General features: G+C 43.5%; 1 protein-coding gene across 3 annotated transcripts in view; it reads left to right on the top strand.

Annotated features, from left to right (window-relative positions):
• The window catches only part of cabin1 (calcineurin binding protein 1), a 667425-nt gene that overhangs the window by 435418 nt on the left and 214592 nt on the right, over positions 1-17415 (top strand). For all 3 annotated transcript variants that reach the window (XM_072243543.1, XM_072243541.1, XM_072243544.1), the window contains exon 29: positions 7703-7866. In XM_072243543.1, the coding sequence (XP_072099644.1) occupies positions 7703-7866 (164 nt within the window). The remainder of the gene's footprint in view (positions 1-7702; positions 7867-17415) is intronic.

The following is a 17415-nucleotide window of genomic DNA, read 5'->3' as shown; positions in this document are numbered from 1 at the left end:
CATCCCCAAAACAGCACTCATCACCCCGTTTGGCCTGTTCGGATTCCTCTGAATGCCGTTCGGCCTGAAGAATGCCGCACAGACGTTCCAGCGACTAATGGACGCAGTGGGACGTGACCTGGACTTTGTGTTCATCTATTCGGAGGGCATCCTCATAGTCAGCAGTAGTCATCAGGAGCATCTGTCCCACCTCCGCCAGCTCTACTCCTGCCTGAGTGATCTCGGCCTCACGATCAACCCGGCCAAATGTCAGTTCGGACTCGACACCATCGACTTCCTGGGCCACAGGATTACCAAAGACGGGGCAACACCTCTGCCCGCCAAGGTAGACGCGATCCGCCACTTCACCCGGCCCAACACAGTCAAAGGCCTGCTACAGTTCGTTGGTATGGTGAACTTCTACCATCGCTTCTTCCCCTCAGCAGCCCGTATCATGTGCCCTTTGTTCACCCTGATGTCAGGTAAAGGCAAGGACATTACTTGGGACGAAGAGGCCGCGGCCGCTTTCATTAAAGTCAAGGAAACCTTGGCGGACACCTCGATCCTGGTGCACCCCAGAACGGACGTTCCAACCTCCCTCACAGTGGACGCATCCAGCACAGCAGTCGGTGGGCTGCTGGAGCTACTCATCGAGGGGCACTGGCAACCCCTGGCGTTCTTCAGCATGCACCTAAAGCCAACCGAACTCAAGTACAGTGCCTTCGACCGGGAGCTGTTGGCACTATATCTGGCAATCCGGCATTTCAGGTACTTCTTAGAAGGCAGGCCATTCACTGCGTTCACGGACCACAATCCGTTGACCTTCGCATTCACGAAGGCGTCCGATCCCTGGTCGGCCCGCCAGCAGCGATATCTGTCCTACATCTCCGAGTACACAACGGACATCCAGCATGTCTCGGGAAAGGACAACGTCATGGCAGATGCACTCTCCAGACCAGCTATCCAGGCCCTGTCCCGGGGGTGGACTATGCAGCACTGGCGGAGGCGCAGCAGGCAGACGATGAGGTGCCCAGCTACAGGACCGCAGTCTCGGGTTTGCAGCTGCAAGACTTCCTCGTAGGCCCAGGTGAGAGGACCCTCCTGTGTGACGTGGCTACCGGCCAATCTCGCCCCATCGTCCCGGCAGCCCGGCAGTGGTGAGTTTTCAGCTCCATACTTGGCACACCCATCTATCAGGACAACCGTCCGGATGGTCTCCAGCAAGTTTGTGTGGCATGGACTTCACAAACAGGTCAGCAAATGGGCCAAAAAGTGCACGCAGTGCCAAACAGCCAAGGTGCAGCGGCACACCAAAGCCCCGCCGCAGCAGTTCGAACCCACCCGCCGGAGGTTCGACCACATTCATGTGGATATCGTGGGGCCCCTGCCAGTGTCGCGAGGACCGCGGTACCTCGTAACTATGGTAGACCGGTTCACGAGATGGCTAGAGGCAGTCCCGCTCAACGACACCACCACTGATTCCTGCGCCTGTGCACTGATTGCAACCTGGGTAGCACGCTTCGGGATACCGGCCCACATTACCTCCGACAGAGGCGCCCGGTTCACCTCCAGTCTGTGGTCGGCTGTGGCCAGTCTGTTGGGAACACAATTACACCACACAGCTGCATACCACCCACAGTCGAACGGACTAGTGGAACGTTTCCACTGTCACTTAAAATCGGCTCTGATGGTCTGCCTGAAAGGGCCTAACTGGGTGGACGAGCTTCCCTGGGTCCTGCTTGGAATCTGCACAGCACCCAAAGAGGATCTGCACACCTCGTCAGCCGAGCTGGTGTACGGCACACCCTGGTCGTCCCAGGAGAGTTCATACCAGCCTCAAGGGAGCAAGAGGAAGAACCCACAGCAGTCCTGGACAGACTATGCGAAAGGCTCAGCAACCTGGCCCCCGTACCGACTTCACAGCATGGACAGATCCCGACCTGCAGAACTGTAAGTTTGTATTCGTACGAAGAGGTGCACACTGGGCACCGCTACAGCGGCCGTACAAGGGGCCATTCAAGGTGATCAGTAAAAATGGGTCCATGTACGTTCTGGACATTGGGGGGGTTTCTGGACAGAGGAGGTTTTCACGGTGGACCGACTCAAACTGGCCCATGTGGACTTGGCGCAGCTGGTCGAGGTTCAGGCACCATGGCGCAGAGGCAGACCACCCAAACAGAGACTGATCCAGACTGTGGGCACTGGGGGTGTATCGCCCGTTCTGGGGAGGGGGTTATGTGGTGACCCACTTTCTACACAAGCAAACCAGCTCACAAAATAGCCTGTGCGTGGGGAGAGACTTTTGTAATTCACCTCTGATGTCATTTCCGCCCGGAGAGGGCTAGAAGGGAACTGCTTAAAAGCCAGCACCGCGAAGTTTGAATAAACTAGTCTCGAGTGCGACTTACAGACTGTGTATCATTATTTCTAGCTCTGTGTGTAGCACATCACTACACTTTCCTCCCTTACTGTTGTAGAAGCCATCCTGTTTTCATCTTTGGCTTTTTTACAGACGGTGTGATGTTTGCTTCCAGAATTTGCTGGTAAATGTTCCCCGTGCCACTAGCTGCAACACAACCCCAAAGCATGATCGATCCACCCCCATACTTAACAGTTGGAGAGGTTTTCTTTTCATGAAATTCTGCACCCTTTTTTCTCCAAACATACCTTTGCTCAGTGTGGCCAAAAAGTTCTATTTTAACTTTATCAGTCCATAGGACTTGTTTCCAAAATACATCCGGCTTGTTTAGATATTCCTTTGAACTTTGTTTTATATAAATTGTACTTTAATGAGAAACAAAACTCACAACAATCAAAGTGAAAAATAAAAAAAAATGGGAGAATCAGAAGATACTGTCTCCTCTGACAGAACCCAGACGCCACCCCCAGATGCATCTTTCCTTTGAACTTTTTGAATAGAAGTTTTTGGCCGAAGATGAAAAGAGGATGGCTTCTACAACAGTGTAATGATCTTAAACACACCTCAAAATCCACAATGGACTACCTCAAGAGGTGCAAGCTGAAGGTTTTGCCATGGCCGTCTCAATCCCCCGACCTAAGCAGCATCGAAAACCTGTGGATAGACCTCAAAAGAGCAGTGCATTTAAGGCGGCCCAAGAATCTCTCAGAACTAGAAGACATTTGCAAGGAAGAATGGGCAAAAATCCCCCAAACAAGAATTGAAAGACTCTTAGCTGGCTACAGAAAGCGTTTACAAGCTGTGATACTTGCCAAGGGGGGTGTTACTAAGTACTGCCATGCAGGGTGCCCAAACTTTTGCTTCTGGCCCTTTTCCTTTTTGTTATTTTGAAACTGTAAAAGATGGAAATAAAAAAGTTTTCTTGTTTAAAATATTAAAGAAATGTGTCATCTTTAACTTTATGCTTTTTGGAAATCAGTTCATCTTTTACTCACTTAGCTATTCACAGTAACAGAAATTTTGATCGGAATGCCCAAACTTTTGCATACCACTGTACATCAAGAGCAATAGGATAACTAGGGAGGGGATGGGACCCCTCAAGGATAAAATGGGGAACATTTGCCTGGATAAGGAGAATGTGAGTGAGGTACTTAATGAGTACCTTGTTTCAGTATTTACCAAGGAAAAGGATATGGAGGATCAGGAGATCAGTGCTGAGTGTATGAATACATTAGAGCGAATAGAGGTCAAGGAGGAGGAAGTGTTGTGCTAAGTGAGTACTAATGTGGTTAAGTCCCCAGGGCCTGATGGGATTTATCCCAGGTTATTGAAGGAGGCAAGAGATGAGATTGCTGGGCCCTTGACCAGTATCTTCATGAACTCTACCCACAGGTGAGGTGCATGCTGAGTGGTGAGTGGCTAAATTGTACCTCTATTTAAGAATGAAACGAGGGAAAATCCTGGGTACTATAGACTGGTGGGTCTCAGGGATAGGATATACGAGCGTTTGGAAACCCGTGGTCTAATTAAGGAGAGCGTGTATGGCTTTGTGCGTGGCAAGTCCTTCCTTACCAACTTGATTGAGATTTTTGACAAGGTGACAAGAGACATTGATAATGGTGGACATTGGATGTTGTCTACATGGACTTTAGTAAGGCACTTGACAAAGTCCCTTATGGGGAGGCTAATCCAGAAGATTAAAATGCATGGGATCTGCAGTGAATTGGCTGTTGGCTTGCGCATAGAAGACAGAGGGTAAAGGTTGAAGGGACTTGTTCAAACTAGAGGTCTGTAATTAGTGGTGTTTCGCAGGGATCTGTGCTGGGACCTCTGCTGTTTGTGATGTATATAAATGACCTGGATGAAAATGTAGATGGGTGGGTTAGTAAATTTGTGGATGATAACAAGGTTGGTAGTGTTATGGATAGTGTAGAAGATTGGCAAAGAATACAGCACAATATAGACCAGTTGTAGAACTGGGTAGAGAAATGGCAGATGGAGTTTAACCCAGATAAGTGTGAGGTGTTGAACCTTGGTAGGGCAAATACAAGGAGACCGTTATGGGTAAGATCCTTATCAATGTTGCAGAGCACAGAGATCTTGGGATCCAAGTTCATAGCTCTTTGAAACTGGCTACACAGATAAATAAGGTGGTTAAGAAGCCTTATGAAATGCTTGCTTTATTATTTGAGGCTTTGAGTTCAAAAGTCAAGAGGTTATGTTGCAACTTTATAAAACGCTGTTTAGGCTATATCTAAAGTATTGTATACAGTTCTGGTCACCCCACAATAGAAAGGATGTAAGGATGTTGAGGGTTTGGAAAGGGTGCAGAAGAGGTTTACCAGGATGCTGAATGGTTTGGAGGGCATGTGCTCGCATGAGAGGCTGGACAAACCTGAGGTGTTTTCTTTGGAGTGGCAGAGGCTGAGGGGAGATCTGATAGAGGTTTACATGATTAAGAGATGCATAGAGTAGACAGGGAGTATCTGTTTCCCAGGGTTGACATGTCTAAAACCAGAGGGCATTCATTGAAGGTGGGAGGGGGTAGGTTCAAAGGAGATGTGAGAGTTAAGTTTTTTTTTGCTCAGAGAGTGGTGGATGCCTGGAATGTGCTGCCTGGTAGGGTGGTAGAGGCAAATACACTGGAGGCTTTTAAGAGATGTTTGGATAGACGCATGGATGTAAGAAAGATGGAGGGATATGGGCATGATGTAGGTATGAGGGATTAATGTTTGGGTTTTTCCAATTTGCTGTTTAGCTGGTTTGGCACAGCATTGTGGGCTGAATGGCCTGTGCCTGTGCTGTACTCTTCTATGTTCCTGATATTTATTGCTTATTTATTTTAATTTTTTTCTTTTTGTACTTTATTGTCTTTTGCACATTAGTTGTTCAGCTGTATTATTGTGTGTGGTTTTTCACTGATTCTGTTGTGTTTCTTTGTACTTACTGCAAATGCCTGTAAGAAAATGAATTTCATAGTATATGGTGACATAATATACTTTGATAATAAATTTACTTTGAACTTTGAGATGATTCATGAATGTTAGAGTGTGCCATGAAAGAACTATTCTTCCTATATTTTGTAGAACTAATAAGCTGGTGTACCAAGAAATACTGTAAAAGAAAAATATTATATTCCTTCAGTGTTCATGTTCTGAGTTATTCTAAAAATTTTAAGCTAATCCCATTGAGTTAGTTGCCACATACATACAGGATGTAGGCAGGAGCTGTCTGCTCTCGCTAGGGCTCAAGTCCCACGGGAAGAAGTAATTGTGTATCATTCTTCTAAAATATTTCGTTCATGAAATGATTAGCCCAGGAGCACCCTAAAATCTCTTAAATTAAAAGTTCAAAATTGTTCAAATAATAACCTAATAAAAACTCTCGACATAAACCTTCATGAATTACAGTAATATAACTCTCAATAAACTTCTCCCAAGTAGAGCTCCATCATTGTAATATGTTGCTTATTTTCAAATAAGTAAATGGTCACCTCTTTCAATGGTTAAAAACCACTGCTAATAATTAACATCCTCTGAATATGCCTCCTTGTATTCATGATTATTTGCAGATATCTTTTTAATGATCTCTTCTTTTTGTTTTTACACAGTTCGTTGTCTTCTGAGCTCTGGTTGAATGCCCTAGTTGGGTGGTCTTTCATTGATTCTGTTATGATTATTATTCTAGAGATTTATTGAGTATGCCCACAAGAAAATGAATCTCAGGATTGTATATGGTGACATATCAGTAATTTAATAATAAAATTTACTTTGAACTTTAAAGAAGGGACTACACAGAAGGTAGCTGGAAATGATAAAGTGGTAGAGAATTAATGTGCAATAGCAAGCAATGCAGTTGAGGGCACTTCTTCAGTGACTCGACTGGGCAGTGTGCCCCATGTGGTTTACTCCTGAGGCCACTTCTGTTTATTATGTGGAACCAGTAGCTTTGCTGTGATAGATTTTACTAAAGCTGACTCTTCTGAAGACCAGATAATTATAAATAAAATCAAAGAATGGGCAAGTATTTGAAAAATGGAAGCCAATATTATTAATTGTGAAGTAATGCATTTTTGATTGTAAGAAGATGGAAGCAATCACACTTCAAATATAATAGGCTTGGCATGGAGAAAGGACAAGAGAAACTCTGATACGGGCTCAGAATACATTCGTAAAATGTGGCTATTTGTTAGAAGAAATTAAGTTCCAGATTTTGCATAGAGTATGTAGACTGTGAAGTCAAGAGATAGAAATCATCTTGTACAGAACATTAATACTTTCCTGGAGTATCCATGTCATTTAGGTCTTCTTACTTTAAGGAAGGAAGTTGTGCCTTGTGAAAAGGAAGCAATAGGGTGCTGCTTGGTTTGAAGGACAAAACCTTGGAAAAATTGAAGCCTTCGTTAGTAGAATAGCATAGATTATATCATGTGCCAATGATGAAATATTTGGATTTTGAGGTGATCTATACAAATATTTAGAATTATGACAGGGTTAAGTAGGATGTAGATAGAAACAAGGATTAGAAAACAAGAGATGACAGCCCTCTAAACACGCAGATAGGAAGTTGTGGAATTCCTTTCCAGAGGTGCAGGCAGGACTGTCAACATTCAAGATTAGATTAGTTATGTGGATGAAAGGAAAGGAAATAATGGAATATGGAAAGCAGGTGAATAAATATTCTGTGGGAGACAAATGCACTCTGTGGCTGAATAATTTGTGCTCTGCAATAAATTATACTGATGTGTAAACGTGCATTTTGGGTATGATTATGACCTCTATTCTAATGTGCTGCAATATAGCCATCATGGGATAGCCCAGAATCAGAATCAGGTTTATTATCACCGGCATGTGACGTGATATTTGTTAACTTTGCAGCAGCAGTTCAATGCAATACATAATCTAGTAGAGAGAGAGAGAGAGAGAGAGAGAGAGAAAATAAATAAAACATAATAATAAATAAATAAGTAAATCAATTACATATATTGAAGAGATTTTAAAAAATGTGCAAAAACAGAAATACTGTATATTTTAACAAAAAGTAAGATAGTATCCAAAGATTCAATGTCCATTTAGGAATCGGATGGCAGAGGGGAAGAAGCTGTTCCTGAATCACTGAATCCCAGAACTTTTCTGAAATGTTACAGCTTAAAGTACAAATAACTGTTGTGTGAAACTTTCCTCACCAATTTGTGATCTGGTGATCTTGGATAATATTTTGCAGTCATGCTGATATGGTTATCTTTAATTCTCAAGTTTTAAAGATGGATATTGAAAGACTCAAACTATTGTTTTACCTCTGTAGGGAATCTGGCGTATTCCTGTGGATGAAATTGACCGTCCTGGCAGCTTTGCCTCACATATGAACCGTTCAATTGTCATCTTACTTGATGTTTTATCACAACTGAAGGACCATAATACTCTGTTGAGAGTATCTTCCATGCTTCAAAGGACACCTGACCAAGGAAAGTAAGTGTACATGTTCGGGACTTCAGAGTTATATGCATACAGATTCTAATGTAGTTTCCTTCCTCAAATTAAAGAAACAGAAATGTGAATATTCACATAAAATTGGAGAAATTGAAACATTCCCTTCATTATTTCCTTCCGCAGATGCTATCATGAAAACAGTTAAGTGCTGAACATTCCAGATATTTATCTATTTCTTTTATTCCATCATTGTATACTACACTGCCTTGGATTATACTCCAGAGGAAACAGCAAGTACTTCTGGACTCTCCCCTAAAGTGATATTGGTTTCATTCTATTTATTCTTTCCTCTATTCAGTTTTGTTTCTTCTGTCTTTTACTTTTACTTAAGTGCTAAATCTCAAATTTGCATAATTATTTCAGTTATGTAATTGCATTGTTGTGGTACTTTGCATTGGTATAAAGAACCATACTGCAAATGTACAAAAAAGAAGCAAGAGTAGAAGGTAATTATATCTACGCACTAATATGCTGTTAAGGCGAACACAATCCATAGCACTAGCCCCATTCTTGGCAATAACAAAGCCTGGTACACGAGTGACAAAGACAAGGCCGAAGGATTTGCAACCATCCTCACCGGAAATGCCAATTGGACAACATGTTGCAGCTTCCAACTGCAATCTCTACTGACATAAAACCTACCTTACACCAATTTAGTTACTCTGAATGATGTTAAAAAAATCACCAGCTCTATAGTAGCTCTCACTCTAGCCAAGCTGTGTGGGTACTATTGTCGTTTGTTTCTCACTGACCTCCTTTACAATAGGGTCTGAAGTAAGAAAGTCCACTTAATGTATAACTTACAACTCCATTAGCAACCCTACAGAAAATAATTTTCTGAAAGATTTATGATTTCCTCTTCTATCTCCATCAGAAAATTATTCCTGAAGGTTTTTTTTAATCTGAAAGGAGAATTTCTGAATTGAAACTATTTTGGAAGGTTATGGCTCAAGATCTGCCATCTCCTTATTGACTTGCCGTGAACCCCTGTGATGGAAACTGCCAGCATCTGGAGATGGGACATGTTTTTTTGTGTTTTGGTTAACCCGAGAGATCTCTGAGCCATAGCTCACAGTTACCTTACCTGTTCTTTTCTTGTATATTTCTGTGAAATCTTGCCACCAATTGATTACTGAACAAGTTGGCCATTTCTTTAATTTTTTTATATTTGAAGAGTCAATATTATCCTTGATTATACTTTTTCTTGTGACATAATTGCTAAAGTCCACACTGCTCAGTTGTTTGGCAACTGTAAAGTGGTGTCAGTCCAAGTTGGTGGAAGGAGAATCAACAGGGAGATGAAGGAGAATAAGTTGCAGTAAGGTAAGTAGAAATATGGGAGTGTTGGGAGAGATGACTTCCTTTCTTTATATGTAAATATACGAGAACATATATAAAAGACTAGGATTTCCTTTACTATTTTATAATGAAATTAAGTCAACATTTTGTATCAACCAAAAACTGAATAAAATCTCATAAAGATTGTGACCTTCAATTGTGAGGTTGCCAGAACAATCCTTACCCACTAACGTTACTTGACCAACAATTTATTTGGATCTCCAACATGTGCAGTTTTTTGCTCCAACCAAGACTATTGTGTTACTGTGCAAGGTTTCCCTGTGTAAAACTGTGCTGTCACTGTGAGTGTTCGACTGCTTTGTTAATCTGTTGCATTTTGTATCACAGCTGCAACATTGGCAACCAGCCCTTAAAGAGATGTACCAATTTACAAGCAGTACTCTTCCAGTTACAGCAGAGTGCTTTTCCTTAACAGATGAGGGTTGTGATAAAGGGAGGGATCGGATGTGTGTTGCCATAGGGTCAGAAGGCCATCAACAGACCGCAGTACGTGTGCTTGCAACACTGTGTGTCCGACAGAGTGATCAGCAGCACTGGGGTTCCACGAGGGACTGTCTTGTCTCCCTTTCTCTTCACCGTTTACACCTCGGACTTCAACTACTGCACAGAGTCTTGTCATCTTCAGAAGTTTTCGGATGACTCTGCCATAGTTGGATACATCAGCAAGGGAGATGAGGCTGAGTACAGGGCTACTGTAGGAAACTTTGTCACATGGTGTGAGCAGAATTATCTGCAGCTTAATGTGAAAAAGACTAAGCTGGTGGTAGACCCGAGGAGAGCTAAGGTACTGGTGACCTGTTTCCATCCAGGGGGTCAGTGTGGACATGGTGGAGGATTACAAATACCTGGGAATACGAATTGACAATAAACTGGACTGGTCAAAGAACACTGAGGCTATGTACAAGAAGGGTCAGAGCCGTCTCTACTTCCTAAGGAGACTGAGGTCCTTTAACATCTGCCGGACGATGCTGAGGATGTTCTACGAGTCTGTGGTGGCCAGTGCTATCATGTTTGCTGTTGTGTGCTGGGGCAGCAGGCTGAGGGTAACAGACACCAACAGAATCAACAAACTCATTCGTAAGGCCAGTGATGTTGTGGGGATGGAACTGGACTCTCTGACGGTGGTGTCTGAAAAGAGGATGCTGTCTAAGTTGCATGCCATCTTGGTCAATGTTTCCCATCCACTACATAATGTACTGGGTGGGCACAGGAGTACATTCAGCCAGAGACTCATTCCACCGAGATGCAACACGGAGCGTCATAGGAAGTCATTCCTGCCTGTGGCCATCAAACTTTACAACTCCTCCCTTGGAGGGTCAGACACCCTGAGCCAATAGGCTGGTCCTGGACTTACTTCATATTTTACTTGCATAATTTACGTATTACTATTTATCTATTTATGGTTCTATTACTATTTATTATTTATGGTGCAACTGTAACGAAAACCAATTTCCCCCGGGATCAATAAAATATGACTATGACTATTACCTGTCCTCATGAATCATCACGGCTGGAGTCATGGCAGGAGATTATCAAAGTGGAACAAACAACGTGCTGGAGGAACTTGTCAGGTTGAGCAGCATCTGTGGCAGGGAAAGGAATTATCCATGCCAAAGCCTTGCATTAGGGTCCCGATAGAGGGTTTTGACTCAAAATGTCTACAATTTCTTCCCTTCCCACAGGTGCTGCTCAACCCACTGAGTTTCTCCAGTAGATTGTTTGTTGCTCTGGATTCCAGCATTGCAGTTGCGTGTGTATAGATCACTAGAGAGGTAATGGCAATACCACATGCAATGCAGATAGATTCCTAAGACAACTCCGTTTTGCTCCATTGTCCTGGAGGAAAGCTAGTTGATGTAATCTTCCCATGGGTATATTGTGCGAGTGACCTCCCGTTTGTAGCAAAGAACAGCAATTACTGAAACATGTGTCAGAGGCATCAGCAGCAGCAGAAGACAGGCGGTGCACCACCAAATGGAGTAAATTCTTTCTCCTTGCATGGAAGTTTTTCTTATTTTTTAAACCATAAGTGAGAGAGAGGTTCTAGCGGAGTGACCGTCACTGAAGCGGCCATCGTCAGAATGGGCAAGAGTCAGAGTGGGAACTTAGAGGCTTTGACTCAAGAGGTTGAGACCAAAGAAACAGGTAAGGAGGGTAGGTTTTTCCTTTCAATATTGCTGGTCTTGATTGCCCATAGTAAGTGCAGACAGGATGGCAGATATGGCAATGGAATACTACTTTTCTGTAGGATGTGGGAATTCATGGAACCTGATGGTCCCCCTGATGGCTGCGCCCTTGGGAAGTGCAGCCATCTCCAGCTCCTGAAACACCTCATTAAGGAGCTGGAGTTGGATGAACTAAGGATCATCCAGGAGGCAGACCAATTGATAGATAAAAAACAACAGGAATTCTGCAGATGCTGGAAATTCAAGCAGCACACATCAAAGTTGCTGGTGAACGCAGCAGGCCAGGCAGCATCTGTAGGAAGAGGTGCAGTCGACGTTTCAGGCCGAGACCCTTCGTCAGGACTAACTGAAGGAAGTTAGTCCTTCAGTTAGTCCTGACGAAGGGTCTCGGCCTGAAACGTCGACTGCACCTCTTCCTACAGATGCTGCCTGACCAATTGATAGATAAGTCTTTTGAGCAGGTGGTTACACCCAGAGTGCAGAATTCAAGGAGGAGATGGGTAAACACCAAGAGAAGTAAAGGGAGAAAGAAGACAATGCAGGGTGCTCCTGTAGTCAATCCCCTCAGAAAATGGTGACCCCTTTGGATACTGATGAGTGGGTTGAACTACAGTGGCATACAAAAGTTTGGGCAACCCGGTCAAAATTTCTGTTCCTGTGAATAGTTAAGTGAGTAGAAGATGAACTGATCTCCAAAAGTCATAAAATTAAAGATGACACATTCTTTTCAACATTTTAAGCAAGATTAGTGTATTATTTTTGTTCTGTACAATTTTAGAGTGAAAAAAAGGAAGGGGGCACCATGCAAAAGTTTGGGCATCCCAAGAGATTTGAGCTCTCAGATAACTTTTACCAGGGTCTCAGACTTTAATTAGCTTGTTAGGGCAATGGCTTGTTCACAGTCATTGTTAGGAAAGGCCAGGTGATGCAAATTTAAAAGCTCTATAAGTACCTTGACTCCTCAAACCTTGTCCCAACAATCAGCAGCCATGGACTCCTCTGAGCAGCTGCCTAGCACTATGAACATTAAAATAAATGATGCCCACAAAGCAGGAGAAGGCTATAAGAAGATAGCAAAACGTTTTCAGGTAGCCGTTTCCTCAGTTTGTAATGTAATTAAGAAATGGCAGTTAACAGGAACAGTGGAGGTCAGGTTGAAGTCTGGAAGACCAAGAAAACTTTCTGAGAGAACTGGTCGTAGGATTGCTAGAAAGGCAAATCAAAACCCCCGTTTGACTGCAAAAGACCTTCAGGAAGATTTAGCTGACTCTGGAGTGGTGCTGCACTGTTCTACTGTGCAGCAACACCCGCACAAATATGACCTTCATGGAAGAGTCATCAGAAGAAAACCTTTCCTGCGTCCTCACCACAAAATTCAGCGTCAGAAGTTTGCAAAGGAACATCTAAACAAGCCTGATGCATTTTGGAAACAAGTCCTGTGGACTGATGAAGTTAAAATAGAACTTCTTGGCTGCAATGAGCAAAGGTATGTTTGGAGAAAAAAGGGTGCAGAACTTCATGAAACGAACACCTCTAAGCACGGGGGTGGATCGATCATGCTTTGGGCTTGTGTTGCAGCCAGTGGCATGGGGAACATTTCACTGGTAGAGGAAAGAATGAATTCAATTGAAGGTAAAAAGAGAATGGCTTCTACAACAGGATAATGATCCTAAACACACCTCAAAATCCACAATGGACTACCTCAAGAGGTGCAAGCTGAAGGTTTTGCCATGGCCCTCACAGTCCCCTGACCTAAAGATCATCGAGAATCTGTGGATAGACCTCAAAAGAGCAGTGCATGCAAGACAGCCCAAGAATCTCTCAGAACTAGAAACCTTTTGCAAGGAAGAAAGGGCGAAAATCACCAAACAAGAATTGAAAGACTCTTAGCTGGCTACAGAAAGAGTTTACAGGCTATGATACTTACCAAAGGGTGTGTTACTAAGTACTGATCATGCAGGGTGCCCAAGCTTTTGTTTCAGGCCCATTTTCCTTTTTTGTTGTTTTGAAACTGTAAAAGATGGAAATATCAGTTCATCTTTTACTCGCTTAGCTATTCACAGTAACAGAAATTTTGACCGGGGTGCCCAGTCTTTTGCATGCCACTGTATCTGGGCAAGGCAGCAGCAGCCAGACCAACAGCACTGTGGTCGGCTCTGAGCCTCAGAAGTGTAGGGTGAAGTCAGGCGGAGCAATAGTCATTGGGGACTCAATAGTTAGGGGGACAAATTGGAGATTCAGTGGCAGCAAAAAAGATGCCAGGGTAATGTGTTGCCTACCAGGTACTAGGGTCAAAGGATATCTCTGAGTGGTTGCAGAATATTCTTGATGGGGAGGGTGAGCAGCTGGAAGTTGTGACATGTTAGTACCAATGACATAGGCAGGAGAGGGGTAAAGGTTTTGTGCGGTAAGTTTAGGGAGATAGGAAGGAGGCTGAACAGCAGGACACCCAAGGTGGTAATCGCCAGATTACTACTGATGACACCTGCTAGGGAAGGTCAGAACAGGAAGATGGCACAGAGGAATGAGTTGCTGAGGGGAAAATGCAGGGAGCAGGGTTTCAAGTTCTTGGATCATTGGAACCTTTTCTAGGGAAGGGGTGACGTGTACACGTGGGTTGGGTTGCACCTGAATTGGAGGGGAACCAATATCCTGGGAAGGAGGTTTGCTCATGCTTTTGGGGAGTGTTTAAACGAGAGATGCAGGGAGATGGGAACCAAAGTGAAGAGGCAGAGAATGGGGCGGTTGGCGCACAAGTAGAGACAGCTTGTAGGGAAATTGTGAGGGAGGATAGGCAGGTGATAGAGAAAAGATGTGCTCAGCCAGATGGTTTGAGATGTGTCTATTTTAATGCAAGGAGTATCATAAACAAAGCGGATCAACTTAGAACTTGGATCAATGTGTGGAACTATGACATTGTGGCCATTACAGAGATTTGGATGTCTCGGTGCAGGAATGGCTGCTGAGTGTGCTGGGCTTTAGATGCTTCAAAAGGGACAGGGAGGGAAAAAAATGAGGCGGGGGTGTGGCATTCCTAATCGGGGATAGTATCATGGCTGCAGAAAAGGAGGAAGTCAGTGTGGGTGGAAGTCAGAAGCAGGAAGGGCAGAATAACTCTACTGGGTGTTTTTTTTTTTGCCCCCCCCCCACTAGTAACAGAGACATCAAGGATCAGATAAGGAGACAGATTCTGAAACGGTGTAATAATAATAGGGTTGTTGTGATGGATGATTTTAACTTCCCTAATATTGATTAGCACCTCCTTAGCACAAGGGGCTTAGATGGGGTGGAGTTTGTTAGGTGTGTTCAGGAAGGTTTCCTGATGCAATATGTAGATAAGCCAACTAGAGGAGAGGCTGTACTTGATCTGGTATTGGGAAATGAACCTGGTGTCAGATCTCTCAGTGGGAGAGCATTTTTGGGGTAGTGATCACAACTCTATCTCCTTTACCATAGCGCTGGAGAGGGATAGGAGCAGACAATTAGGGTAGGAAAATATGACATTATTAGATTAAAAACTTGGGAGCAGATGTTCTCGGAAATGCACGGCAGAAATCTGGCAAATGTTCAGGGAACACTTGCATGGCATTCTGCATAGGTATGTTCCATTGAGGCAGGGAAAGGATGGTAGGATGAAAGTACCATGGTGTACAATGGATGTAGAAAATCCAGTTAAGAAGAAAAGAAAAGCTTACGAAAGGTTCAATAAACTTTGTCCTGTTAGAACTCTAGAAAATTACAAAGGTGCCAGGAAGGAGCTAAGAATGAAATTGAGAGCTAGAAGAGGCCTTGAGAAGGCCTTAGCAAGCAAGATTAAGGAAAAGCCCAAGGCACTCTACAAGTATGTGAAGAGCAAGAGGATGAGCCATGTGAGAATAGGACCAATCAGGTGTGACAGTGGAAATGTGTGCATGGAGCCAGAGAAGGTAGCAGAGGTACTTGCGTAATACTTCGCTTCAGTATTCACCAGGGAAAAGAACCTTGGCATTTGTAGGGTCTGAAAAGCTTGAGCATGTGGACATTAAGAAAGAGGATGTGCTGGAGCTTTTGAAAAGTATTAATATAGATAAATCGCTGGGTCTGGACAAGATATACCCCAGGCTACTGTGGGAAGCGAGGGAGGAAATTGTTGAGCCTCTGGCAGTGACCTTTGCATCATCAATAATGGGAGAAGATTGGAGGGTTGCAGATGTTGTTCCATTGTTCAAGAAAGGGAGTAGAGATAGCCCAGGAAATTATAGACCAGTGAGTCTTACTTCAATGGTGGGCAAGTTGTTGGAGAAGATCCTGAGAGGCAGGTTTATGAGCATTTGGAAAGACATAATTTGATTAGGGATAGTCAGCATGACCGTCAAGGATGGGTCATGCCTTATGAGCTTGATTGAATTCTTTGAGGATGTAACAAAACAGGTTGATGAAAGTAGAGTAGTGTATATAGATTTCATTAAGGCATTTGATAAGATTCCTTATGCAAGGCTCCTTCAGAAAATAAGGAGGGATGGGATTCAAGGAGACCTTGCTATGCAGATCCAGAATTGGCTTGCCCACAGAAGGCAAAGGGTGCTTGTAGATAGTTCATATTTTCCATGGAGGTTGTGACCAGTGGTGTTCCCAGGGATCTGTTCTGGGGCCTCTCCTCTTTGTGATTTTTATAAATGACCTGGGTGAGGAAGCTTGCTGATGACACAAAGGTTCGGATGTTGTGGATGATCCGGAGGGTTGTCAGAGGTTACAGAGGGATAGGATGCAGAACTGGGCTGAGAAGTGGCAGATGGCGTTCAACCCAGATAAGTGTGAAAGTGGTTAATTTTCGTAGGTCAAATTAGAAGACAGAATGTAATATTAATGGTAAGATATCTTGGCCGTGTGGAGGATCAGAGAGATCTTGGGTTCCATGTCCATAGGACACTCAAAGCTGCTGCGCAGGTTGACAGTATTGTTAAGAAGGCATATAGTGCATTGGCCTTCATCAACCGTGGGATTGAATTCAAGAGCCGTGAGGTAATTTTACAGCTATGTAAGATCTCAGCTAGACCGCACTTGGTGTTCTGTGTTCATTTCTGGTCACCTCATTACAGGAAGGATGTGGGTACTAAGGAGAGAGTGTAGAGGAGATTTCCAAAGATGTTGCCTGGACTGGAGAGCGTGTCTTATGAGAATAGGTTGAGTGAACTTGGCCTTTTCTCCTTGGAGCGACAGAGGATGAGAAGTGACCTGATAGAGGTGTATAAGATGATGAGAGGCATTGATCATGTGGATAGCCAGAGGCTTTTCCTCAGAGCTGAAATGGCTAATATGAGGGGACATAGTTTAAAGGTGCTTGGAAGTAGGTCCAGGGAGGATGTCAGGGGTAAGTTTTTCACACAGAGAGTGGTGGTTGCATGGAAAGCACTGCTGGCAATGGTGGTGGAGGCAAATGCAATTGGATCTTTTAAGAGACTTTTAGATATAACATGAAGTTTAGAAAAATAGAGGGCTATGTGGGTGAGAAATTCTAGGCAGCTTCTAGAGCAGGTTGCATAGTTGGCACAACATGTGGGTCATAGGACCTGTAAAGTGCTTTAGATTTCTATGTGCTATGTTCTAATATTGTTGTTATATGTCTTTAGGTACAGTAGATCGTTGTGATTTTGTTTTGCTCCGATTCAGCCTATTTGCGGTTCCACAGCATCTGTTTTTAACATTACTAGTGGTGATTTTGAAGTCTTGTTATTCATCAGCAAATTTTCTCACTTTGTTTTTGTTGTTTCTTTTGTATTTTCATCCCAATTCCCAAATCCACACTATCCTTTAGTTCTATAAATCTTTTTCTCTTTGTTACCTATAGGTAGAGTTGCTAACCCTTGTGAGCACATGCTTGCCTTGCATTAAACTAAATTCTGGAGCACTTGAGCATTTTGCATTTCTCAAGTAACGTTTTACCTTATCATGCCTTTGGCTATTTTGCTGTTGTAAATCTTTGTATCATCCTGTTACAGTTAGA

This window comes from Mobula birostris, chromosome 25, assembly GCF_030028105.1.
Source record: "Mobula birostris isolate sMobBir1 chromosome 25, sMobBir1.hap1, whole genome shotgun sequence".
In the NCBI taxonomy this organism is placed as follows: Eukaryota; Metazoa; Chordata; class Chondrichthyes; order Myliobatiformes; family Myliobatidae; genus Mobula; species Mobula birostris.
The sequence above is the reverse complement of the archived record's forward strand: the minus strand, read 5'-3'. Positions and strand labels throughout refer to the sequence as shown.